At 35.0% G+C, this 26,963-nt stretch overlaps 3 protein-coding genes and 1 long non-coding RNA gene across 4 annotated transcripts; 2 read left to right on the forward strand and 2 right to left on the reverse strand.

Annotated features, from left to right (window-relative positions):
- Positions 1 to 9,072: 9,072 nt before the first annotated feature.
- Positions 9,073 to 11,359, forward strand: LOC144575443 (uncharacterized). The gene is made up of 2 exons (XM_078325593.1): positions 9,073 to 10,821; positions 10,922 to 11,359. The coding sequence occupies exons 1-2, from the start codon at positions 9,073 to 9,075 to the stop codon at positions 11,357 to 11,359; spliced, it is 2,187 nt and encodes a 728-aa protein (XP_078181719.1).
- Positions 11,360 to 11,590: 231 nt separating this feature from the next.
- On the reverse strand, positions 11,591 to 12,752 carry LOC144575672 (uncharacterized). Its single transcript, XR_013518491.1, has 3 exons — positions 12,636 to 12,752; positions 12,037 to 12,108; positions 11,591 to 11,922 (listed from the first exon to the last, which is right to left on the reverse strand). It is a non-coding gene; the product is annotated as an uncharacterized LOC144575672 (long non-coding RNA).
- Positions 12,753 to 17,113: 4,361 nt separating this feature from the next.
- LOC144575839 (polygalacturonase-like) lies at positions 17,114 to 19,317 on the reverse strand. Its single transcript, XM_078326082.1, has 4 exons — positions 18,827 to 19,317; positions 18,400 to 18,689; positions 17,567 to 17,804; positions 17,114 to 17,484 (listed from the first exon to the last, which is right to left on the reverse strand). Exons 1-4 carry the CDS (start codon positions 19,265 to 19,267, stop codon positions 17,260 to 17,262), a joined length of 1,194 nt encoding a protein of 397 aa, XP_078182208.1. The 5' UTR covers positions 19,268 to 19,317; the 3' UTR covers positions 17,114 to 17,259.
- Positions 19,318 to 22,215: 2,898 nt separating this feature from the next.
- On the forward strand, positions 22,216 to 26,302 carry ATSPO22 (Tetratricopeptide repeat (TPR)-like superfamily protein). The gene is made up of 5 exons (XM_078325865.1): positions 22,216 to 23,522; positions 23,897 to 24,086; positions 24,582 to 24,614; positions 24,707 to 25,336; positions 25,584 to 26,302. The coding sequence occupies exons 1-5, from the start codon at positions 22,225 to 22,227 to the stop codon at positions 26,226 to 26,228; spliced, it is 2,796 nt and encodes a 931-aa protein (XP_078181991.1). The 5' UTR covers positions 22,216 to 22,224; the 3' UTR covers positions 26,229 to 26,302.
- Positions 26,303 to 26,963: the final 661 nt, after the last annotated feature.

Genomic DNA, 26,963 nt, shown 5'->3' on the forward strand with positions numbered 1-26,963 from the left:
GTGTTTGTGATGTGAATTATGGATAATTTGAGTTCAAATAGGGTGTGCTTCTTAGTGTTAGATAGTGTTTTGCAAACAGGCTGGACGGAATAAAACCGGTGGCGGGCAACGTGCGGGCACAGGTGACACGAGTAGGGTAGCATGGGTTTTTTTTTTTTTGAAAACCGTATCCGACCCGGTTCAACCCCCGGTAGCACAGATTTTTTTTTTCCTTTTTGCTGTTATTTAAACTAATAAAATATAAAATTATAAATTAAAATTTATTTGACATGATTGCATGTTGTCTCTTTCCCAAATCTAAAAAAACCCAATTAGGCCACATTTAATTCCTCCTTTCCCAAATCTTCCTTTTCAACTTTTAGTGGGACCATCCAATAGAAAAAGAGATTGTCTGTTTTGTCTTTTTTCTCGTTTCCTGATTCGATCCTGACAGTTAATGGTCTTAGTTTAATTTGCTCGTGCAAGATTGTTAACGATTATTCATGGATTAGTTTTGACCCAACCAGTTGAATTCGTATCCTCTGCATTAACTCAAAAAGTAACCTTTTGAGTTAATGCATCTGAACCGTCCGATCAGCTTTAAAGTTCGTGCAATCGTACTAATATTAAAGATCCCTATGTTTTAGATAGGGCCGGATGAGCTCTGTTTACAATCAGACGGCCGATATGTATTAATTCAAAAGATGCTCTTTTGAGTTAATGCAGATGATGCGGACTCCAACCAGTGACGGTCTGACAAATGGGTCGACCCGGTATAGACCACCTGGTTATAGGAGGGCGTGGGCGGTTCGATGAACATCAGATCAAATTCATCTAATGTCCAGTCGGAGCCGTTCGGTCCGCATCAATATTGTATGGACTTAATCAATACGAATTTCAAAGTTTGTTCGCAGTTCTAATACTCATCGGACTACCTCCATTTTCCTGGTTAAAAGCTAAAATCTACATGACAAATATTTCTATTTGGATCTGGTCTATCTAATCAGAATCCACACGACTATTAAAGCGACTCCATGTGTTCCACCAAGGATCAGATTGGCCCGAATTCCGATCAGACAACGGTGATCCAAACAAAAATATTTTGTTACCTCAGAGGATATGGATTCTGACAAATGAATTTTCTGGGCTGACCCGATATTTCTAATGGGCCCAATCAATAAAATTAATTTTCTTCCATGTCCCTTTATTTTTTATTTTTGTGAAGACATGAACTCTGCATAGATTGAAGCCTTCAATCTTTTTTTTTTTGTGATAAAAATATGAACGTATATCGTTTTATGTGGATAAAAAACACTGTTAAAATATGTTTCTTCTATAGGTTGTCCAATAAACTTCCCAAATTATTTTTTATTAATTTCACGATACAAATATAATATCAGGACAATAAATTATTTTCAAATAAAAAGTGAGAAACATGCACGACTGCACGTGTAAAAAAAATGATAAATTTGAAACAACTTCGAAAATGAACAAAATAACGCAAAAGGTCAGGTCTCCCAGTTTGGAGGGGAGACAATTTGAATTGCTTCAAATTGTACTGTAAAGTCGCATTAAAAGTAGAATTCAGATTCAGGGAAGTAACTCAATTTTTAGGTTTTAGATTGGGACCGTTCGATTCGAATCCGCAACAATCTGTCTGAAATGGAGCATACACATCTCGAGAAACGAATCCGAATTCCAAAGCGATCTCGAGCGACGGATTCGAATTGAATGGTCTTGATTCAAAGTCCAAAAGTTGAGTTAGAAGTCATGTCTGTTATTTTCGTCTCTATCTTGTCTTGACAAAATATGATGTGTTTTTAGTGTCGCGTCTTTGGACAACTGTTTTGATAAAGTGAACTCCTATTTTTCATTTATTTTCTCTATTTAATATTTTATTTTATACCTTTTTCTGCATGTCAATCCTAGTTGAAAAATTATAATGGCAAACGTTATAAATTAAGATAATTATGTGGATTTTTTTTTTTTCCTATTCTTTGCAAAGAAATATTAAGCAACAAGCACTAATATCAATCATAGGAATTCAAAAGGCAGAACTATCTCCTATTTTCTGAATGAAAGAAAGAATCCAATCCTCTTGGCCCAGAACATTCCTTCATTTACTGTATGATCACAACCCTCTGTCTTAGCATCTTTCTGCTCGGACTGACTGCAGTGCCTGCCTGCTAAACAGTAAGCAATTGGGGATTGTTGAAATCATTTCTTTTCTATCCCATTCTATTGAAATGAAATGAACTTGAATCAATTTTTATATTCCAATGAGGGAGTAACTATTTTTTATATTACCGCACTTTGGATGATGGACATAATCTCTGTATTAAATTGATATAACAATATTATCTATGTAAGACCTCATATGACAATAAGGTCTACAAAATTCTACATTCTGTTCCTTGGATGAATTATCTCATATTTAATTTGATGTCCTTTCTTTCTACGAAACAGAATAAAGACCAAGTGGTGTGTCCTTGCACTTGCCTGCCAAGACCAAACTAGAAAGAGAGAAAAGGTGGCATCCCTGGAGGTGTGGGGCCAGTTGAACCATCAACCTCTACTTTATAGAGTATAGACAGATATGTTTTTGATTTTAACCTTTTTAAGAGGTTGATAGGTGCATCTATGGAGGAGAGGAGAGGAGAGGAGAGGAGGAGAACCTCGCCTCCACAACCCAACTAGTAATATTTTCTTAATCAATCACAATTAAGAAATCGAAATTTATTCACAATTTTAAACAATTTCTAAATATTTTCAACCAAATTCAAACTCTAATTCAACCGCAAATTCAAGCAACTGAAACCCTAAACTCGCAATTCAGCAATTATTTCAAGCAATTGAAACTCTAAATCCAATTCAAGCGCAATTATTTTAAGATACATTCTATGATTTCTTACATTTTTTTTTCATGTTTTGTAAGATATATATTATGACTTATAATTCCTCATTTTTTTTTCTGGAAGTAAAAAAATTATAAATCATAGATTTTAGTTTTGACTTAAAAATTATCAATTTTGTTCTTTATTTTTATAATATGTATAAGTATTTATAGATTTTAATTCTAATTATAAAATAAAATTCCACTACAAGAGCTTATTCAACCTCCAACTCTCAATTTTATAGTTTCATCCTACCATTATCAATTAAAAATTAATTTATTATTGTCATTGGAATTGTTTTTTATAATCTCAATAAATGATCTAAGTATAGAATAGGGACATACATGATTTTTTATTGGAAAAAGGTATTTCAAATGGTACTTCCAACCATCTGATTTTGATCCAACAACTAGTCAATTTAAGTGTAAAGTTCACATTAATTCAATGGGTATTTTCATTTTTAGTGATGATTCTTCTATTAGTATTAATAACCCACAATTCAAGTAATTCGAGAAATTCGACCATAAACCCTAACTCCAAAATTTTTAACCCTAACCCTAAATTTTTATTAATAACCCACAATTCAAGTAATTTGAGAAATTCGACCATCCCTAACCCTAAATTTTTATTAATAACCCACAATTCAAGCAATTCGAGAAATTCGACCATAAACTCTAATCCTAAATTTTTAACCATAAACTCTTAACCCTAAATTTTTATTAATAACCCACAATTCAAATAATTCGAGAAATTTGACCAATTCAAGCAATTCAACCAATTCAACAATTAAATCACATTTAACCCTAAACTCTAATCGAATCGAATTGAATCTAATCACACTCAACAATCAATTTAATCACATTTAACCCTAACCCTAAACTCTAATCGAATCAGAAAAAAAAACTCACATTCAAGCGAGGGAGAAGCGAGTGAGGCAGCGGCAGTGGCGGGCTGTGCAGTGGCGGAGTGAGAGAGGCGGTGAAGGGGCGGAGGGGTAGAGGAGGCGGAGGTGCAGTGGTGGCACCGGCGGTGAAGGGGCAGAGGGGGCAGAGGGCCTAGGTTTTTTTTGTTTTTGTTTTTGTTTTTGGGCGGACGGACTGAAGCAGAAGGGAGAGACGGAGACATCGGGGGTGTTTAAAGGGTCCCTAGTGGACTGCCCCAGCCCCAGGCGGTCTGCTAGGATTCTAGGCCGCCCTTGAGCCTGGCTGTCTGAGTAGATTAAAAAAAAAAAAAAAAAAAACGGTGGGCACTTTTGTAAAATCCTTTTTTTTTGGGTATATAAAAAAATGGCCGTACTTATTGGGTGAAAGGAATGTCACTTTATCCTTTCTAGAAGACTATAAAAGTATTAATCAAAAAAAAAAAAAAAAAAAGAGACTATAAAAGTACCCTTGTGAGTTCGCCTCTCATTCTATCTCTCTCTCTCTTCGGTGAAAGAGTGCCAGAGAATGAGCTGAAGATTTAACATCTTGGTCTGTCATAGCTTCCTCCTCTCTCCCTCGATCTTTCTATCGTATCTACCATTGCAATTCAGGTAATAATTTTCTTCATTTTAGTTCAGCTTCTAGTTTCTAATTTTAATTTATAAGTGGGTGCGGGTGTGCACAACCTCAATTTTAGCAACTTTCAAAAATCAAACACGACTGTCAAGGATAAAATTTTGTCTTTGAATCTAACGACATAAAATATCAAACGTGACTGAGATATAGAATAACATTTATGCTATTTTTATTTTATTTTATGGTGTATGAACTTGTGCTTTTAAGATATCGACATGTGCTCTATCAGATTTTGAATTTTTTATAAACAGATTAGTCTGAAAGTTTTCATATAAATAATGACTAAAATTATTTACCAACAAACTGGATCTACATCAATTAGTACAACAAATCAAATCTACTATAATCAACTTCATCTATATTCTTTTTTCGGTGATTAAAGAGGAAAGGAAGTTATCATGAAATATGAGGCAATTTTTTCATCAAAGATCGATCCTACAAGTTTTTTTGTTGATAGCTCAAATTTTATTTGTACTACTAATTAAGAAGTCCCATTACTCAATATTTTCATTCTTCTTTTCTAGAAAAATAATTTGTTAGTCTAATTACTTGTTTTAAGAGTAAGAAGTCAAATTTTCAAGTTCTATTTACAATTTTTCGGAGTGTAAAATCAACAAATATTATTTTATCAACGGACTTAGTTTATTTGTTAAAAAGAAAATTCAGGAAGATTTAATCAAGTTCTGAACTTGAAGATCCAGATCAATTAAAGGACTTAAATTTAATTTCCTATTTGTTTATTGGGTGGGGTTTTTATCCAAACGGCTTTGGACAAAGTCTCATCCAAAGCCGGACCTAAACTGTCCAATCTGCATCAAAATTCGTACAAACATTTAGATTCAAGAAGCTATTTGAATATTAAGTTTTAAATATGTTTGCACGATTCTTAATACAATGCCTTTGGACAAAATCCAATCCCTTGTTTATTAGAATCCGATGTTATTGAAGATGAATGAAATTGAGAACTCTATTTATTCTTTTTTTTTTCTGGTGGAGAAAAGTGGAACGAAATAAGAGCGAATGTTAATAGCCACTTTTAGAGATGAATTGAATAATCACCGGTAATCAGATATGTAGGATTTTCATTAGACAGATCATATGATTTTTGTGCTTAATTATTTATTTTATTATTTATTGCAACTCTCATATCAAAATAGAGATATCCCTATATATATGCACCTTTTTATTTTATGGTTAGATCAATGCATGTAATTGGATTTTTATAGCAGACACTTTCACCGAATTAGAATTTAAACTAACTACTCTTTTGAGATGCATTTACTCAACCAAACATCTATGCATCTTTTTATCCTGAAAAAACATCTATGCATGTACAAATGACAAAGTTTAATTTCAGAGAAATCACAATATCTATCCGAATTTTGAAAATACACTTAATATGTTTGATTCTAAATCAAAAAGAAACAAAAATTCGGGTAGAAGATTGATACGCTTAAGATTGTTGGGATACATTTTCAGAAATTCAGATAGTTAATAAATTAATCAAAATAAATCAAATGGAAACAATATTACTTGGATTGTGTGAAATATTGTCCTTAAACATATTCTGTTTCTATCATGCAAGACTTAGAATCGTTATCAAGATAATTTAGGATTGTTGCTACTTAATTAGGATATGATCATGAACTGCACTGTGATTCTTGTTAAGTTATTCGTCTCTGGGTTTTTCCATTGCCCTCTTCCTCCTTGAAACAAAAACAGTCTCTCTCTTTTCAGTAATCTTTTTCTTACAAAGATCCAAGATTAATTTGAATCAGACAATTATATTAGATGGATATATATTCAAGGGTGCTTTTTACTGAAATATATATATATATATATATATATATATATATATATGTAATAGATCGAGTAACTCATGCATGCATATTTGTTTGATGCAGATAATTCATCATCAGAGGAAAGCTTCTCGATCGAGCCACTAATTTCACCTTGCCACTATCTTCTTTTTACACTAATAATTCCATTCCGGCCCCTAGCTTAAATTAGGTATGATCATTTAAGCTTAATAACCTCATTTTACTAGTTTTATCTGATATCAACTTTCTACTTTTTAAATTCCAATCTAATGGTTTGTTTTACTGTGTGCAAATGATCAAATAATTTTCTTCACGTAAAAAATTAATTAACAAAAACCCCACCCATACGATCAAATTTTTTTAAGCTTTTTTCTACTATTTTAGTATCTGTTTAAAAGTTATTTCAAATAGTAATATTCTGTGTAAAATAAAGTAATATGCGTTAACTGACCAGAATTATAGTTCATTTCACCATATATATGGTTGCTAGAAAATTTTCTCATAAATATATTGTTGTAATTATGTACATCTACACGTACGTTAACTGACCAGAATTAAAGAATATATATATAACTTAATAAGAAACATTCTCTTTTCTCATTTTATTTTCAATCAAAAAATTTAACAATCTCTTTATAATCACAATCTAAATTATAATATTTGCTAGCAAAAAATGGTGACTGATTATATTTAGTTTCTTGATATTGTCATTAGTTTATCTGACAGTCAAAATCAGTTTCAAAATTATTTTCACTAAATCGTGATGTAGTAAAGCAAATCTAAAAAAAATGACCTTAAGATTTGCAATCCAAAGAACAATTTTATTTCCTTTTATTATAGTGTAAACAAATGCATACACTTTTTAAAAGAAATATAAAAGGCAAAAAAAAGTATATAGCGTTATTTAAAAAGAAATTTGGAACCCGATATTATTTACATAATCTATATTATTCACATATTATATATGTCTATTAAATATGATGAGATTTAGTCTATATTTCAAGTGATTGAAAATTTAAATTAACGATTCTTGATGTAGCATCAAACGATACTTAAATTGTATGAAATTTGTTAACTAAGCTATATCATATATAATTTTTTTTTTTTAATTTATTATCAAAATGGTCAAAATAACTATTGTCAAGCACTCTCCCTCACCTAAGCAGATCTGGGCTTAAGCTTTGGTTGGAGCAAATTTGGGCCAAGACTAATTTTGTAACGTAGGAATTGCACAATGAAAAATGGTGATGTCTCCTTAAAAGTCAGAAAGGCTTGACTTTTAGTTGGAATGGGTAAATTTGTAATTGTATGGGGCACATTAATTAAATAACTAGAAGATGTGAAACTAGCAATGTTTCCTAGACATGCATATAATTAAATATATGGGGAATTACATATATACCACTCAAAAATATTGAAATTACATATTTATCACTCTAAATTCTATAATTATGTATTTACCATTCTAAATTCAAAGAACTCATATATTTATCCAATTAATTCAAAACTGAGACTAATTATATTTAATATTATATAAAATATAATTAACAACTTAATAATTTTTCTTCTTCCTTCCCCTTTAGCGTATGATTTTCCCGCCTTTCTTTACCGCCAAAATTGTGACTCTATCTTGCTGCACACTAAAACTCTTGATCTCTCCTTTTTTTTTCGAACACCATTCTAATAATCTGTCTGTTTATAGAGATGTTATACGAGGAAGAGGAAGAGAGACCAAGATGGGAGATCGGAGTAGAATCACCCAAAATCGAGTAAGCACTTTAATCTTGATATTGCTATTACTCACGAGTCTCGCTTTTTAAACATGATAGTTATATATGCTTGTCATATCTCATTGGATTTTGTTTGGAACCTGCAAACAACGTTTATTTTGGTTAATGAAATAGTTGCTTATTTCTCTATAGTTAAATGTGTGTTGTTTTTACTGTGTTGTTCTTTCATCTCTAGAGATGTGCAGTGTATTGCTTCTGGTTTGTAATATATGCCTAAGGTTGCTTCTCAAAAAAAAAAAAAACACACACACACACGAAGTGAGATATGTACCAGTATGGTATAAATCAATGTATGGTGGGAATCATAGTAATTGGATAATTATTTAATAAAATCAATACAAGATAATTTTCAAATATGGAGGATGCTAAGGAGAATACATCTTATCTTGCATGCATGTGCTTAGAGGAGTGTATCAGATGAAAATAGAACCTAAAAGCTATACTGGTATTTATTGGTATTGATTAGTTGGTAAAGGAAATATAGGAGATAACAACGAATGATGAGCTTTTAAATGTATATTTTTTTTTTTAATGAAAGATAAGACCTACGGACTTTGATGATAATAAAAAAAGTTTTTATTTATATATTCCTTGATTCAAGCAATTGCGCAAGTTATTGAAAGTTTGAATCAGATTTCATGTACAGGAGAACGAGTCTAAGGAGAGTGCTAAATTAATTCTTGATTAATTATAGTTTTTAGAATATTAACCATAATTAATCTAAGTTTTGGATATATTTGATATATGTTAAAATTATATTGGATAAATACGTGAGTTCTTTGAATTTGGAATGGTAAATACGTAATTATAGAATTTAGAGTGGTAAATATGTAATTTCAATGTTTTTAAGTGGTATATATGTAATTCCCCCTTAAATATAAAAAGCTAGTAACTAAATTCTGAAAAAGAAAGAAGGACATGACCGGTACAAAGTTTCGTAGGGACCAATGTAATTTACCCAATAAAATTGAATTGGATGATGTAATAATTGACTGACATGGTTTACATGTAATATTCTTCATGTAGCATGATGGATGACATTGACGTCCCCAGTATTGGCATCCACCGACCCCAGCGTATAGTGGTTGTCATTAACCCCGATATGCAAGGCATCTACCCACTCGAGCATAGTGACCCACTCGAGCATAGTGAAATCTGCTGCCCACCCGAGGATAACATGAGAATAACCTGTGGTATGGTGGGTATGGTGGTTGTCCATAAAGTGATCGGGTTGTTTAGAATGCCAAGAATGTCACCGGAGAAGAAGGTGAGGATGTTTTCCATAACAATGGGCATTCTAGACTTGATAGCCATCGTGCTGGGAATGCTGAAGCTTTATCTGGTAGTACGGAAGATTGATTTGGGGGCGATGATTAAATCAATCACCGTGCTTACGTTGGTCTTGGAGGGAATCCGCATATTATGTCGTAGTCGTGGGCTTGAATTAAACCACATGCATAATTTGAAACAGTTGCCGCTCTCGACTCGTATCATCAGCCGGCTCTTCTACTGGCTCAACCTCATCTCTGTGTTGACTTCTGGTGTACTCTCCACAGTGAGGCTAGCCTCACTTGATTTTGGCAAAACAGATGCGGTGCTGGTGTTCTTTTGTGTCGTGGCAATCTTGGAGGCACTGGTGTTCCTTGCTGCAATGGCTATTTGGATATGGAAGGTGACTTACTGCAGATTGTTTGAGAAAGTGAAAGATGAGTACGGACTTGGCATGGACTCAATTAACAGGTTCTACTATGATTTGCATAATAAGTTCGTGACTGGGAACATTTTGGATGCTCTCAAAATGGATCTAGTCACCTTTTCACAAGAGCTCCTTGTTTCAACCTCGAGTGAAGAACAATTTATGGGAGCAAGCATTTTGAAGGCGCTCTTGACCAGTCAACAATTGTCTGATGATGCACTTCATAAGATCGGAACATCAACTGCTGTGATTAACCAGCTGATCCTGATGTTAAATTCGGAAGAACCCTCTGACTTTCAAGAGGAGATCAGACGCTTGGCAGCCGGAATTGTATCACAGTTAGTTGATAAGGGGCAAAATGTGATCCTTGTTACGCAAATCCCGGGAGCAATGAAGTCAATTTCCTCTTTATTGTATCCGAGTATTACAACCCAGGGCCACGAGTATAATTTGCTTGGGCTCATGATAGTAATGAAGCTTGCAAAGGAGCATGACAGCTGTATGAAAATATGCAACACCCATGGCCTACTCGACCTCATAATCGACTTCACAAGCATCTTCCAAGGTATTGATCCAGATGCGATGATGATATCACTGAAAATAATGAACATGCTTGCCAGCACGACGGGTGAAACGGGGTTGGTGTTCCGACAGAAGATATCGGAGGTTGCATTCACCTGCCGCAATATCAGGAACATTCTTTGTGATGGAGAGCCCCATTTTCAGAGGCTGGCCTTAGAGGTATTAACGAACTTGGCGATGGATGAAAAGGCACGAGAGAAAATTGGAAGGACAGGTGGGATGGTGGAGGAGTTGTTCAAATTGTTCTTCAAACCAGGAATGACAGATGAATGGAATATGTTGAGAAAAGAGGCGGGCAAGGCATTGGCCATGCTCACTCTACAAAACAAAGACAATTGTAAAAAAATACTCAAACAGGAGAGAATCGTGGAGGGACTTACGGAGGCTCTCAAGGATCCGGTGCTTTTTGTCAGCTCCTCTAGGATTCTACACAGGTTGTGTGCTTTTATAGAGCCCGAGTTTTCTCCACTGTTGGGCGGCATCGTTGATGGCTTTACTCTGGTAAATTAATAGTTTTTATTCCATCTACTTATCTTTCTGAATTAAAGGTAGAACTTACATAATGCATACAGTATTTTTTTTTTTTTTTTTGTCAAATCAGGTCTTCAATGCTATCATGGAGGACAATCAAGGTGTGGAGTTGCTAGAGGCATCTCTTGGCCTCGCTGCTCAGATACTTAAATTTATGAGCGAAGAGACATTAACTGAGGAGCTTCATAGAGCTTGCATCTCTGATGATGATCTCATAAATAAGTTGGTTGCCATATTACCAGCCTACAGAAACCTGTCCCTCAAAGCACCGCAAATTAGGCGTTTTGCTATTGAGCTTATAGTGGGGATGATAACAACTAATAAAGAGAAATATGTGAAGTTGTTCAAAGATGCTGGAATTGGTAGAGAACTGAATCGTATATTAGAGACAACATCAGAGATTGAATGCTTTAACATTTTCTCTGGTAGTGTCGGGCTGAGCAAGCACCAAGTCAGTCTTGATTTGCTCCTTGATGAGGCATTCAAGTTATTAGGCACCAAATTCTAGGGTGCACAGAGCATAAACTCATATATTTTTCTATTTATTTTTCAGCTTGTTACCGTTACTGTTTGTTTGCTTTTAGCTTTTCTCTTCCCACGGCTATTTATCTTGTAGAGTTATAAATATAAATCATTCTTTTAAATTAACTTAGTTTGTAATAGATTCTGTGTGTGGACATGTTCACCGACACAACACGTGCAAGAGCATGTACACTAGATAAATTTGCACACGTATATATCTCCAATACATTGCAATAGTTGATTAATTATACATTTAAAACTATTGTAAAAATAAGGGATTTTTGGTTGGTTTGGTATGAATGTGTCAAAGGGTATGTAAATTCCTGTATCAATGACATTAAAGAGAATGAAACAATATATATTACTATGGAATTGGTAGAGAACTGAGTTGTATATCAGAGACAACATCAGAGCTTGAATGCTTTGACATTTTCTCCGGGAGTGTCGGGCTGAGCAAGCACCAAGTCAGTCTTGATTTGCTCCTTCATGAGGCACACGTATATATGTCCAATACATTGCAGTAGTTGATTAATTATACATTAAAAACCACTGTAAGAATAAGGGATTTTTGGTGTGTCAAAGGTTATGTAAATTACTGTATCAATGACATTATTGAGAATGAAACAATATTAATTACTATGAAAGAAAAAGGATGCAAATTACCTGGTGGCGGATTTCCCAATTTACATCTCCCTTTTCATTGCACCACCTCTGCACACAAGCTCTATGTGCATACTGTAATTTTTTTTAAAAATAAAACTCAACATTATCAAAACAATCGTCATATATACTTTTTTTTTCAGGCTGATATATAGTAGTAGCAGCAATGAACTCCAGTAAAAATTGAAGATTATCATCTACCACACAATCGTCAAATAAAATGTGTTGCATGTTAAATGTAGAAATTTCAGGATTTAAAAATATTTTCCAGTTAGTAGAGAGAAGCAAACACACCCAGAGAGCAGAAGAAAAAAGGAAAATAAAACGAAAGCTCCCTCTTGTGCGACTTGAAGAAGTATTGTTTCATTACTTCTTATAATTTACTAACGGGCGACATAAATTGTTATTACCAAGAGTATTGCTCTCAAATTTCCAGCAATTATGAAGTAACAGAAAGGGGAGAAAAAAACAATTATAAGAGAATTTTACGAGCTATATTAAGGTACATATTGCAACTGAAGGCAGAATTAATTATTTCATGAAATGGTTCAATAATTTCGCGAAAAGAATGAGAAAATATGAAGTTTAAAAAAGGGATTTACCTATTGCTAGAAAGTGGAAACAATTCTCTTCAATGGGGGCCTCCTCAGATCTCACACGCTTCTTTCCCTCTCTCCCGCTACCTTATCCATCTTATCGTAGACTTAATTGGACCTGTTCAAATCAAATCAAATTAATCAAATATTAACATTTATCGCCCATGGGCTTGCTAGAAAACCCAAATAAAACCAATTTTCTATTTCACAGAAATATCATGAGAAATGCTTTAATCTGGGCTTTAAACCTGTTAGACCAGGTTTGCTTAGAAGTGTATATGGCTTTTTCAATATCCTGAGAAATGGCTTTTAAATCTGGGCTTTAAACCTGTTCAAGACGGTTTGCATATCTTAATATATATGTTTTTTTTTTATTTCTCATGCAGGACCGGATCCTCTCCAACCCTTGGTACTTGCTTTATTGACCAAAAACCACATGCTCCCATAGCAACACGATAGCGTTTTATTCGCAAATTACTATTCGGTTGACCGAACCATAGACCGAATAAAACGCGAATTTTATAAATAAAACACAAATTTTACGAATAAAATGCGGATTTCACGAATCATTTGCGTTTTACATGTAATATAATATTTAAACAAATTTTATTTTTTGGGCCACTGTCAGCAGGCCACGAGTCTTCTTGAAGAGTTGACTCTTTCACCAAGTCCAAGTTATACTAATCCGCCATGCACTCAACCTTATTTTATAGAAATCTTAGCGCCCTCTTTAGTTTATTCCTTGCGTGTGGGATTTAGGTGGCAGCAGGAAGTAGAAACCGGACAATGTTTTTGCTCCCAGTTTTTATTGACTTGTTTACTTGATGGGCCTAATTTTATATAGATGAAAGTTCAAAAGTCCAAAAATTTAAATCTCTTATATTAATGGGCCTAATTTCTGATCTAAACTCAATTTATAATTCTGAATCATTTCCGAATTATATCCGAATCATGAATTTTTGACTTCGCTGAACCGAATTCAAATAATTCATTTGTCACTATGCCTACTCTTGCTGCCTTTGAAAAATTAACAACAATCTCCACCCATGCAGCCATGCTTTTGGTACTGGTACAGATAGGGGCGGATTCAAAGAGGTCCAGGGGTAGGCAAGTGCCTACCCTTGATTATGAATTTTTTTGGAGATATACTAGCATTATATGTTAGTGCCTACCCCTGATCCAGAAGGAAAAAAAAGAAACACGGTCCAGCGGAGATTTGCACCGTGAATGGGGAAAAATCAGGGGAAAAAGGAAGAATTTGGGGGGAAATGAAGAAGAATACGTTGTTTGTTCATTAAAAGAAGAAGACAAAAGGAAAGAGAAGAATATGACATGTGGAACCAATATTTACAATTTAATTTAATGGGCCACCTTTTGATTTTTATATTGGGTCATATCTAATTTAATGTTTATTTTAAGTGTTGTGTTTCAATTTTGATCTGGGGCGCAAGTCCTTGGGACTCAACAATCTAGAGGCACATTGCATTAGAATTAGTTTTTATTCATTCATATAAAATATTGTAGTTTAATTTTAAGAGAAAAGGTAACATCCCGACGTTCAGTCCTCGGAAAAAAAATTGTGAAAAAAAATTTTGGAAAATAAAAATTTATAAAATAAAGTTTTGAAAAAAAAATTTGAAAAAAAAAATTGAAAGTTTTAATGTAGTCATAGTTAGTTTTTAGTTTTGAAAAACTGTTAAAGATCTTCTAAATGTGGTCCTAGTCAAAGGTCTAGAAGTGGTCCCAGTCAAAATAGTTAAAGTGGTTAAAGTGAAAGTTATTGGGGACCACACATAATTGAAAGTTTTATGTTGACAGGATTTGTTGAATTAGTTTACAGGATTTAGTATTGATGTTTACAGGATTTGGTATTGATGTTTACAGAATTAGTCCGGGAATTTTTGGGGGACTGGAGTTGGGAGACTGTTAGCTACTTCCTAATTTTAATTCTACATTATTTATATTAGTAAATATTTGAGTCTTGTCCTTTGTATTATTAAATTAAAATTATATAAATCATTTCTTATTTTTCTAAAACAAAACATATTTTTTTCGAAAAATTCGAGACAATCAATCAGTACATGAGAACAACCATAGGGCACTACCTCATAGAATAGACCAATTTGTTGAGTGTAATAATTTGTCTTAACATTATTTTTGACAATTTTTTTTTATCAATTTTTTTTTTCTATTTTTTCTAGTTCAAAACAAACTTCTACAAACCATGTCTGTAATATCTTGTGTGTTTACAAGAAAATATATAAAACTTATTTTAAAATATGGATTTTAAATAAATTTTAACATAAATAATTACGTTATGTTTTTAAAACTAAATATAAATAATTGTGTCTATTTTTTATGTCAGTTTCGTATAGATAACTATTTTTTTCATCTATAAATTTCAAATTTGAAAATGTGTGCATTTTGTGTCTATTCCTGATCGAAATTCTGGATCCACCCCTAGGTACAGACTGATATGTTATGGACCCGGGTGGTTGGAGTGCCTAAGCACTGCTGCCGTGTACTGTGTTAGATGGTGTAAGCATATAGGGGAAGAAAAAAATAGTAGAATTAGGATTAGCAGGATTAGCAGGAGAGTTATTAGTAGTAGAATAAGGATAATTATAGGGGTAATTAAGGAGGATGACATGGATATAGCTAATATTTGGGATGTTTGGAGGAAGCTTCCTCTCTTATATATCCCTTCACATTAATTGCTTCCATGAACAGCTAATTATTAAGGAATAAACTAGCTAAAAGTGAAACACATATTGATATTATATATTGCTGCATATACGTAAATATCGCTAAGTATAATTAATTCAGTTAATTGGCAAACATATATGTACGTTATGATTGTGATTTTGTATAAGAGCACTTTTACATATCAAAACATGTAAATCATCAAGAAAATTGTGCTCAAGGGCCCAAATAAGTTTTCGTTTCTTGTGCTTCTATTCACATGAAGCACAAGAAAATACAAAATCAAAGAGAAGGAACTGGTTTGGTACCAATCTGTACCACAGTACCAGTGTGTCCAAGTTTTGTGTGGATGGTATTTACAAACAAGCACTAGAGAGAGAGAGAGAGAGCCTGTGGGATCAGCAGAACCAATCACTTCTCTGAGCTGAGAAACCTTGAGTCAGATGCTGACGGTTTCGGGTTGAGCGTTTGGGATCCGAAGGCCGATCCGACCGACAAGAACCGCAGCAGTGCCAACGAATTTTGGGGGGATTTAAGAAGGGTAGGAAATTAAGATCGACCGAAGAGAGAAAATTAGCTCCGTCTTATGTTTCGCTTTTCCTCTCTTTTTTATTTTATTTTGCAGCTTATGTTTCATGAGGAGGGTTTAAATTAGTTCAAATTAGTGTTGTAAAATACGTCTGTTTAGACTGATTAATCGGTTGGTTTGTTGTAATCAAACTGTTATGGATTTTTCCGATTATAGTCGATTATTTACGATTATTTCTGATTAATTGTTTGATGGTACTTTGTTTGTCTGATTACCGCATACCGTTATTTACAACACTGGTTCAAATGCCTCTATTTTCTGTGTCGCCTTCATCTTGTAAAACTTTAATAACTCAAAATTTAAAACTTAAAAGTAAAAATAAAACCGTTAGATGTGATCTATATTATTTTCTCCAAGTGCTCATAAAAGAGTATCACATTTCAGTTTTGTTTCCATGTGAATCAAAAGTGGAAAAATCAACATTTAGAAATTATTCACATTAGTACTTTTTTTTTTAAACTCTTGAATCTTGATGATAACTAAAATAAAATTGAAATGTGATAGCTTTTTACATGTGTATAGATAAAATGATGTAGATCATATTTAACGGTTTTATTTCAACTTTTAAATTTTAAATTATTAAAGTTTTTAAAAATAGAGGCATTTGAATCCTCTTGTTTTATTTACATTTACCTTTTCTTTATTCAAACCGAAACTTCTCTAGCATTTTTCAGTACGTCACGTAATTTGGAAGCCTAAATTTGAAATTCAGAATAATTTGACGAAATTTAATATTTATAAATTGGATATAACAATGATATGTTTAACTAGGAGGGTATTAGTACTGTTCCACAGAGCACGCTGCCACACTAATAAAATTGCTTTTACAACATCATATTGACAAAAATATTATTTTTTATTCGGTCATTCATTTCATTTCAAAAATTAAATTTTGAGATGTATGAATTTTTTTTTTCAAACTTTTCAAAACTAAAAGCAATCAAAATTAATTGCATGAATATAGTTTTTTCAAAATTAATTTTAAATTAATTTCAGTTTAATTTTATGAATATAAATATTAGGAGAAATTTCACGTATACCCCTCAAAAACTTCAAAATTACGTATTTCCCCTCTAAACTTCCAAAAACTCACAAATTATAAAATATCCATTTTATCCTTTATTAAAAGTATAAAACGCCCAATCTAAAAGTATAGTAGATCACTATCATGCATATCTAACATCCTTAATTTACTTCCAATTTGTTCTCTCTTTTAAGGTCGGCTTGAGCCAACGAACCAAGCACAGAACCCCCTTCTAAAATATTTCCCCTGTTCTTTACCAAATTTCATACTATAATAACTAAATTCCTAAATAATAATTTTGTCAATTGACAGTATCAGAGACAGCTAGGTGGAACCATATACCCCAATGAAACTCCTTGAGCATTCTTGCAATTTGCTTCCGATCGCCCGTTCGTGTACGCAAGCTTAATATCCTGCATGCTGATTTGACTGCAGGGGTTGCTCGAGCTACAGTCGAGATTCACCGCAACTTGGCTGGCAGATGTACCGTGGATTTGCTCGTACTTCACGTCACTAATCTTGATGCCTGAACTAGAGTCCTGATCATTTTGACACCAAGAAAACAGAGTTTAAGATGGTATATATGACAAATTTAAATGTTTTTACAAATTCTGCGCGTACCTTACTAGGGCAGCCATCATCATCGGGGCAATAGTGCTGGTCGATAATAATCGGGTTTTCGACATTTCTCATCATGGCGTCGACGAATGCTACATTTTTCACATATCCCCGGGATTTTGTGCCCCATGTTTTAATTCGAAAACCATTTTTTGCACCGGTGAAAACCGTAGTTTTCACTGTAACATTTTGTACGCCATCCACGTCAAGCCCTTGTCCCTTTTTCCCCAAGCTTCCTATGCTAATTTTATAAGAAAAAATTACAGAAAATACGTCATAAATTAATTATTTAAATCTAAGCAAAAAGTTTTACATAAGCATATTTCTTGTACATTTTTCACCCCTAAATTTAGTTTTAGTTCCAACAATGCAACTTTTGTCTAACTCAATTTCCTTCTATAAGTTCCTTTATTACAAGTGTTCTATTTGTAAAGAAAAAGCATTTAGTTCTGGTAAATGAAGATGGTTGGCTAGCCTAGCTTAATTACTTACTCCATCTTATTTGTTCATATTTGGGTTAGGTTTAGTTCCAACTTCATATATTTGTAACAGACCCAGCAAAAGTAAGATTCAGTTATTACAGCACTGAATTGGGGCCCAATTACTTTGCCTCCTTCAGTTGAAGAAGAAAGAAATTACCATACCAAACAGTTGGCTTCCAAAACTAGTGCAAAATTTGAAACTAACCAAACTCTTTAGACTAATGGATCAACTTCCACTCTAGACTAAGAACTTTTCCTTTTAGTATATTTTTTCCCCTTTGTTAATTTTTCCTGCTCTATTGTAACTATATTATTGACATTGCATTAAAATAAATAACTAATATACATGCTCACCTAATACCATGCCCAGGGCCACAGTTGACACGCTCAATCCACAAATGGCTGGTACCGGGCCCAATAGAGATGCAATCATCGCCGGTCTTAATATTAGCTTGAATAATGGTGACACCCGTGGAACTCTCGACATGAATGCCGTCTGTGTTGGGGCTGCTTTCGGGTGCTATTATGTTGACACCTTGCAATGTCACACCGTTGCACCCGAGGATGACTACGTGGAAGAGTTCGCTATTGATTGAGCTGATGCTGTTTATTGCGATGTTCTTTGAGTTTCTGAAAATTAGAGTCTGCGAGTTTGGAAAAAAAATAAATTAAGTACACTGATTATGTTCTTCTATATAACAGTACATACTTCAGTACAATTTTCTAAATGTTGTTAATTTGTAAAAAAAAATCTAAATATTCTTAAGTTTTGATTTTATACCGGTGCACCATCAGGGCAGTGGTGATTATTAGCCGACTTGCATTTCCAGAGCGCCTCTCCTCTTCCATCGAAAGTTCCACCATTGATCGAGACTCCCTCCACAGTATCAAACATTATCCACTGATCGGGATCACGTAAGTTCTCATTCTTCGTTGGTGCAACAATCGTGCCATCAATTAAGAACTCGATATCGGTGTTTTTGCAGGGGCCAGAGAATGTGGTACCTGTAATCAGGAAACTTCCGGCTGGTACATGGATTGTAACGGGTTGACTCGAGCTGCATGCACTACCCCATGCCTGAAGAAATGACTGGGATGAGTCGGTCATGCTATCCGGCTTGGCACCGTAATCTTGCACGTTGAGGTAGTGTACATTTGATGCAAAATAGAGAGAAGAGATTAATTGAAGTAGAAGACATGTGGAGATAACAAGCTTTGACATTGAAACTGTTGTTTATGTGTTTGGTTGTTAACAAGTTATTGAAGTTTACAAAGGGGTATATATATATATATATATACATCGAAAATTTGGTTGTAAAATTTTCAACGAAAGCTGTCTGAGAATCAAAATACACCAAACTTGTTATACTAAAGTGCAATTGTTGAAAAATGTGGGTTTGTAAACCTACCGAATTTATTAGAAAATATAGTTAATTCAAAGAAGATGATACCGAATCAGTATCAATTTAACTACCTGTGAAAAAGTTTTACAACTAAGGGCACCAGTAAAACAAAATTACACAAGTCCAAAAGCCATTACCTACTTCAGAGATATTACATATAAATAAATAGAAATTAAATTAAATCATTTCACTTTCAAACAATAATAAAAAAAAAAGTAGAGAGATGTCACTAGCTACTTGCTGCTACTGCGAAATAGCTGAGAACAATTTTCTTTTTCTTCTTTTGACTGAACATTTAAATTATTTTTTCTGATGTCCGCCGATAATTTATGGTTAGATACTTTTTATTAGAAACTTTTATATACAATCCTTTTTTTTAACCAGTTATACATTGGTTTTCAACGGGATATACTAACGCGCGAATATTTTTTATAAACCATAATTAAAAAAAAAAAATTTATGAAACCAACCTGATTACTTATTTTTTTTTTACAAAAACCATAATAACTGAAATGTCATTTCAGTTCGCCAGTTTTTTTTTTTGGAGACCGAAATAGCAATTTGGTCCGTATTTGTTTCACAGCTTTTCATACCAGGGGCCACAGAAAATCCATAAATTAATCTCTCCGGACTGAAATAACATTTCAATCCCGTATTAAATTTTTTTTTACCCCAAGACAGCCTCCCTCTTCTCTCTTTCCTTAAAAAAATAAAAAAATAAAGATTGTTCGGACCGAAATGTCATTTTGTTCCGCACTAAAAAAAAGTTGGATTGAAATGGCATCTTGGTCTAAAGGTATTACACCATTTTTTTTCTGAAAAAACAGTTCGGAAAAAAAATATGGCATACCAAAATGGCATTTCAATTCTTATGATTTTTATAAAAAAAAGGAAAGAAAAAAGAATCATATTGGTTTTCAAAAATTAATTTTTTTAATTATGGTTTTTAAAAAAAAAATTCCTAGCGCGCATCTTGTCTGACCTCAATAATTTGGAATTCACATCCTCTCCAATACCTGATAAGGGAATCTTTTACAATTACTAGATCTGAACCGTTCTTTTTAACTTGACACGAATCTCAAAGTCCAAAAATACTGCTCCTATTGCGATCTGAATCCCAAACCGATTGAGATTTAATCTCAAACCTTAAAGTGAGGGTGATCCTCTGTAATACCGGAGAGGATACGGATGATGGTACGTTTGGATGCACTAGAGAATAGCTAGAATAGCTACTGTTAAGAATAGTAGATTAAGAATAGTTAGAATAGCTACAATAATCTGTACTGTTTTCTACACGTACGCTAGCTTTTTTACTAAAATTCCAGAGTCAAAATGTACTACTGGTTAAGCCCCAACTAATTAACAGAAACCCAAATAGACGAGCCGTTAGCCCGTTGAACAAAGTCTTCTTTTTCTTTTGAGCTTTGAAATTGGAAAGTGGGGTTTGGTAGGTCTATCCGATTCGAATCTATGATAATCTATCCGAAGTGGAGCGCACACATTTCGAGAGGTGAATTCGAATCACAAAATAATCTCGAACGACAGATTCAAATCGGACGGTCTCGATTCAAAACCCAAAGATTGAGTTACTTTAGGGGATCCGGACCCGTGATGATACGGAAGTCATATTAGTGGTCATCATTACATTTTCATATTATCACTAGACTCCTTAAAAATATAAAATTATTAGTGTTAAATCAGAACAGGAAGTATTTTTTATTTCCATATTAACAAAATGTAGCTAAGGTTTTTTTTTTTTTATAAAATTTAAAATTTGTTAGAAATAATTATTTGAATGTTAAAAACATACAAGATCAATTTTTTATTATTATATTTTTAAAAATAATGTATTCGTTAAAAAACTAATTAAATAATTACAAATATGCATATATAATAGAGTTAGGCTGGGGTGCTATGGATAGCATAGTGGCCTCTATGCTACGGCTTAATATTCGAGTTTTCAAAATCCAAACGGTCGATCCGAACCGTTCATCTTATTCTCCATATTAATATCTGCTTGGAGACCAAATTTTACATTTTTCTGAATTGTTTTACTATTTATTAAGTATTTTACAAAATTGTTGATCCAACGGTGGCTGCACAAAACAGTAAAACCGTTGGATTAGCGATTTTCAAAGTGGCTTAATAAATAGTAAAAAAATTCAGAAAATTATAAAATTTGGTCTCCAAGCAGATATTAATATGGAGAATAAGATGAACGGTTCGGATCGACCGTTTGGATTTTGAAAACTCAAATATTGAGCCGTAGCATAGAGGCCACTATGCTATCCATAGCACCCCAGCCTAACTCTATATAATATATCAGTTGAAAAAATTAGATACAGAGCTCAACAAATTTGCATGAGCCTAAATTCCTCCCTCCTTGTTTTGAATTCCGATTCCCTAAAATAACTCAAATTTGGATCCAAACCGTCCGATCAGCTCTGATCGGACGGCCTAGATCGAAACTTAAAATTCGGGTTACTTTAGGATCCATACCCCCAGTTTTCGGAGTGCGTATCCTCTGAGATATCTCAACTTTTACGTGACCGACGTGTCCGGTTCCTATTCGGTGATAGCGCGGGGGCCTGTATTATTTGTGATTTGAGATTCGTGCAATACTTATTTAAACGGTTAAAATTTTCCGTAAAGTCACGCAAATTTTGAGGTATCTCAGAGGATAGAATTCTAGTTTTCGTCTCCAAACTCGGAATATTTCCCGCTAAACAGAAACCAAATGGAACTTTCGTGAAAACACCAAAAAGGAGGGAAAAAAATGAAGATCTCCGAGCTATCGCCGGATCTCAACAGAAGCTCCGGCGATCCGCTGTCATCTCAAATCTCCGATCTGGAATCCCTCGTCGTCTCCGCGGAAACACACTCGTCTTCCTCCTCCGCCTCTCCAAATTCTCTCTCTACTCTTGCCACCTCTCTGCGCCGCCAACTCACACTCCTAGCCCCTCTTGCACCCTTCCCCGATCCTTGGCAACTTCACCTATGGAAACTGAGCTTCCGCCTTTGGAATGCGTGCATCGACCTCTCCAACTCGGGGGATCGCCAGAGCACCTCCCTGGCCGAACTCCGCCAATGCACGACGGATATGTTGCTAGTCGCTGGGATTCCGATCAGCGTCCCCTCTGCTACGGTCAAAGCAGCCTCTTTCCTTCACCGAACTGGTTTGATTTGGCACGAGCTTGGCCGGCTGGATCGTGCAGCCAAATGCTTTGAGAAGGCCACTGATTTAGTCGATGCTAGTAGTGGCAATGAAGAAGAAATCCGAATGCTACTGGATCTGAATCTTGCAAGGTCGCAGACAGCATGGGATGAATCTGATAAAACCCTGGCAATTGCCTTGTTAAACCGATCAAAACCGCTTCTGTTAAAGTCAGCTTGCGCTGATGCATACAAATCCTGTGCTGAACAGTTCCTCTCATATGGAAAACATCTGTTGTCAAAAAGCAAATCCAGCACAAGCCCCAATGCCTCTGATTTACTATCAGAAGCCTTAGACATATGCGAGAAGGGGATTTCTGCCACTGGAAAATACTCTAAAAAATCAGAATTAGAAGCACTAAAATCCCGATGTCTTCGATTCCTCTCAGCTGAGAGATTACACCATGAAGATTTTGAAGGTGCCTTAAAATGTGTGCGGGTTTTGCGAAGCAGTTGGAAGGAAGATGAATCTGAACATCCAAGTGTAGGTTACGTGGCAATGAAGGGTTGGCTAGGAATAGGGAATGTACCAGAGGGTGAGAAGGAATTGATGAGATTAGTAAAAAATAAAGAGGCAGCTGAAAGTGTGGTGGTGGCAGCAGCTGAGGAGTATTTGAAGCAGGCTGGTGCGGAGGCAGCACCTGCTGTGATGGTGGCACTTGCGGGACGGTGCCGGGTTGGTGGGGCTGCAGCTGCAGTGAGGGTGGTGAAAAGGGTTTTGGAAGGCGGAGGAGGTGGTGGAGGGAAGGGACGGGCTAAGGCTGCCGCTGAGCTGGCAGCTGATGAGAGGATTGTGGGGCTATTTAATGGCGATGAAAGCAAGAGAGAACGTGGCGCGATGCATGCTCTCCTCTGGAATTGGTGAGTTGGTTTTAGGTTGTTTTAGCTGCCAGATTTAATTCTAGAAATCTAGTTTGTCTTTTATAATGTCATGAATAAGGATGAGCTTGACGACAAGGTGTTTGTTATAGAGTTTCTATGAAACAATGGTTTAATCATTGATGAAATTTGCAAAGGCTTATGTGTTTTTCAGATTGCTAAGGGTAAAACAGTGTTTTTTTTTTATAAAGCTGGTAATTTCTTGCTACAACATATTAAGATTTGATTGAAGGAATGTCATCTTCTACAACATATAAAGATTTTTTGAAATGTCCTGAGAAATATCTGGAAGAATTTTGGAGACCCAAACCACTAAAACTCCTTTTAACCCTCATCACATTCCTTTAATCTTGAAGTGGGGCCGAGCATTTCAGACTACAAAACTTGGATATTAGTGCCGAGCTATTTGAGAGGTCAATGCTGTATTTGTCTAGAGAAGAAGAGAGCCGGTCAAGGCGAGCGAATTGCTTCAGAGTTCTGACTCTCTGCTATCTCGCAAATTCCCAGCTTGATCGAGCTCGAGAATTCATTAATGAGGCTGACAAGGTACATTTTAAACCAAGATGTCTTATCTATTTGTAGTACAGTAATGGTCAGGTAGAGAGCTAAGAGCCCAAGACTAGTATGGTTTTGTGCATTAGGTATTTGTTTAGTTGCAATCTTTCTTGTAAATCAGGGATGCATTGAGCATGAAATACAAAGCTGAAGCTAAAACAACAAATATAATATCAAATGACAATAAAATACCAATGCTAGTTTTGTAAAATTGGCCTTTAATGTGGTTATCAGTTTCTCTTTTGCTGTTATTCTTGGGCTCCATGAGGCATAATTAAGCTACATAATCATGCTAATACTGTTGATGCTGCACTAGATTGGTATGGTCTGGTGAAGCTGTACATCAGTAATACTACAGCTCGTGGGTCTGCTGACTACCACCAGTTTGGTAGTCACTGATTGAAGAAATGCCAAGTGCCATTGTTTTAGTGTGTATGGATTTTTTTCTTCTTCTGAATTTACCCATTTAATTTTTTTTTTTACCAGCTCGAGCCAAGCATAACATGTGCTTTCCTCAAGGTACTATTCCTGCACTTCATTAAACTTAGCTTTCCTAATATCTTTCAGGAAAATCAATACTAATCCCAAAAAAAAAATTGATGCACATTTAGTTCAAAATCCATCTTAGACTGAAAGAAGAGGATGAAGCAATTAAGCAGCTCCAATCCATGCTGACCTACACCGACTTCCATCCAGAGTTCCTATCCATCTCCACACATGAGTCCCTACAAAATAAGTCTACACGTGTGGCAATCTCGTCTCTCTCGATCCTTCTTTCTCTATACTCCCCTGGCAAATCAATGCCCTTGTCAGAAGTCTCAGTAATTCGCAGTTTGACAACCCTCTTGCTTTGCGAACCAAATACTGAATCTGAAATACTAAAACATGCAAAACTGGTACGATCCCGCATGGTTGAAATTGGTGTACAAAGTTTCTTTGGTAAAGGGGCCAGTGGGGCACGTGAAATCAACTGGTTTGCTGGAAATTGCTGGAACTTTGGACTTAAAGCAGGAAGAGAGATGAAGCATGAGTTGTGTAAAGATTTTTTTGAGCTGGCTGCAGAGTTTTATGGTACTGCTGGGAATTTTGGGGATGGAATTAACGATGCAAATCAAGCCATGATCTGTAAGTGCTTGATTTTGAGTGTAGGTGCTTTGTTGAGTTTAGATGAAAGAAAGAAGGGTAATTTGTTGGGCTTGGATGTAAAGAAAGGTGTTGAAATGCTCGAACAAGCAGGCAAGGTAATAATTCAAATTTTTAAAAGAATTTTTGTATTTTTCCCCTTTAGGGAGATTATCAACTGGCATACCAGAAGGCTTGTTGGTTGTTAATTTTCTGTTTCTTTTTTCCGCTAAACTTTTAGTTTTCTGACATATAGATACATTTGTATTATTGGCCTGCTTCAGTAATAACTTGACAAGTTTTCGATGCCTAGTAGGCTTTCGTATTTATTTGCATCTTACTTTGCATTTTGTTGTGCTTGTGCAGTTATTATCATCATTATCTGCTGATGAATCTATAAATGCTGGGTTCCATTTCCTTCATACATACAACTCATACCAACTCCTAAACAAAAGCCCCACCAACATGCAACGGCAACAAACCCAACTCATAAAGAGCTATGCGTCCACCAAAGCATGTACACCACATCATCTCCTACAGCTTGGCCTGACTGCTTCCCTTGGTCTCAAACCAAATCTTGAGGCAGCTGAATTTGCTTTCAGATCCTCTCTCACCTCCCTGCTCTCCTTGCATCCTCCTGACTACCAGTCAATCGGTATTATACTAAGAAAACTTGCAAGTATTACTTCGCATAGTGAGGACTTGGCATACGAGGTGTACAAACAAGCATACCAGATTGTCGTTGGGTTGAGAATGGGGGAGTACCCAGCAGAAGAGGGGAAGTGGCTTGCCATGTCAGCATGGAACATATCCAATCTAGCAGTACGCCTCAGACAAGGGGAGGTTGCTAGGAAGTGGATGAAGATTGGTTTGGATCTGGCACGGCAGGTTAGTGGTATGGAGAAGTATGTGGCGAATATGGAGGAATGCTTACAGAAATTCGAGACAGTCTGCAATGGTGAAAGAGATGGGGATGAGAGTGGTGCTAATCATCAATTGGTTTTAGTGTAGAAATTTTTTTGAGATAGTATAGAAGTTATGTACAGAGCTGATATCCCTACTAAATACTATTTGTACAAAGCTGAGGATAGATTATATAATAGGGGGGGAGGTCGATTAGTGAGAGAGTTGTTTGTTGTTTGTGCAAACCACTAGTAGTAGAAGTTGTCCTTTGAGTTTTGCAAAATTCATAAGCCAATTTTTTTTGGACTGGATTGATGTCGTTTGGTACAGTGCTAGACTACTACCAGTTGGTAGGTGCAGTGCTATTAAGTACAAAAGAGGTGACAGCATCTAAATTGGTTTTCACTTACTATATTAACTGGTAGATTTTCTGGAATTTATTTTTAACAAAGGTGAAGATAGATAATATTGACTGGAAGATCTTCTGGAATTTATATCCTGTTGTTGGAATCCAATCGCCCAAGGAGTATTTAAAAGTGGTTTGAGAAATCTCCCTGACAAACTTTGAAAAATGTTGCAACTTCAAGTCGAACTCCAATGCAAGCATCATAAAAAAACTATGCTAAATTTGAAGCTATATCAAATATCAAAGCACCGTATTAACTTTTATTGTTGGATGGGAAGTAAAAGAAATTATTTACAAGGAAAAGTATAATCTGATTTCTCTAGCAGATTCCTTATGAGTTCTGTTGTGAAGTACTAAATGCTATATTGTACAATGGGCGGGGTCCACATGCTTGTGACAAGCTGCCCAAATTATCTTACCAGATGTGATTGTTCTAA

Source organism: Carex rostrata, chromosome 24, assembly GCF_964058835.1.
Source record: "Carex rostrata chromosome 24, lpCarRost1.2, whole genome shotgun sequence".
Taxonomy (NCBI): domain Eukaryota; kingdom Viridiplantae; phylum Streptophyta; class Magnoliopsida; order Poales; family Cyperaceae; genus Carex; species Carex rostrata.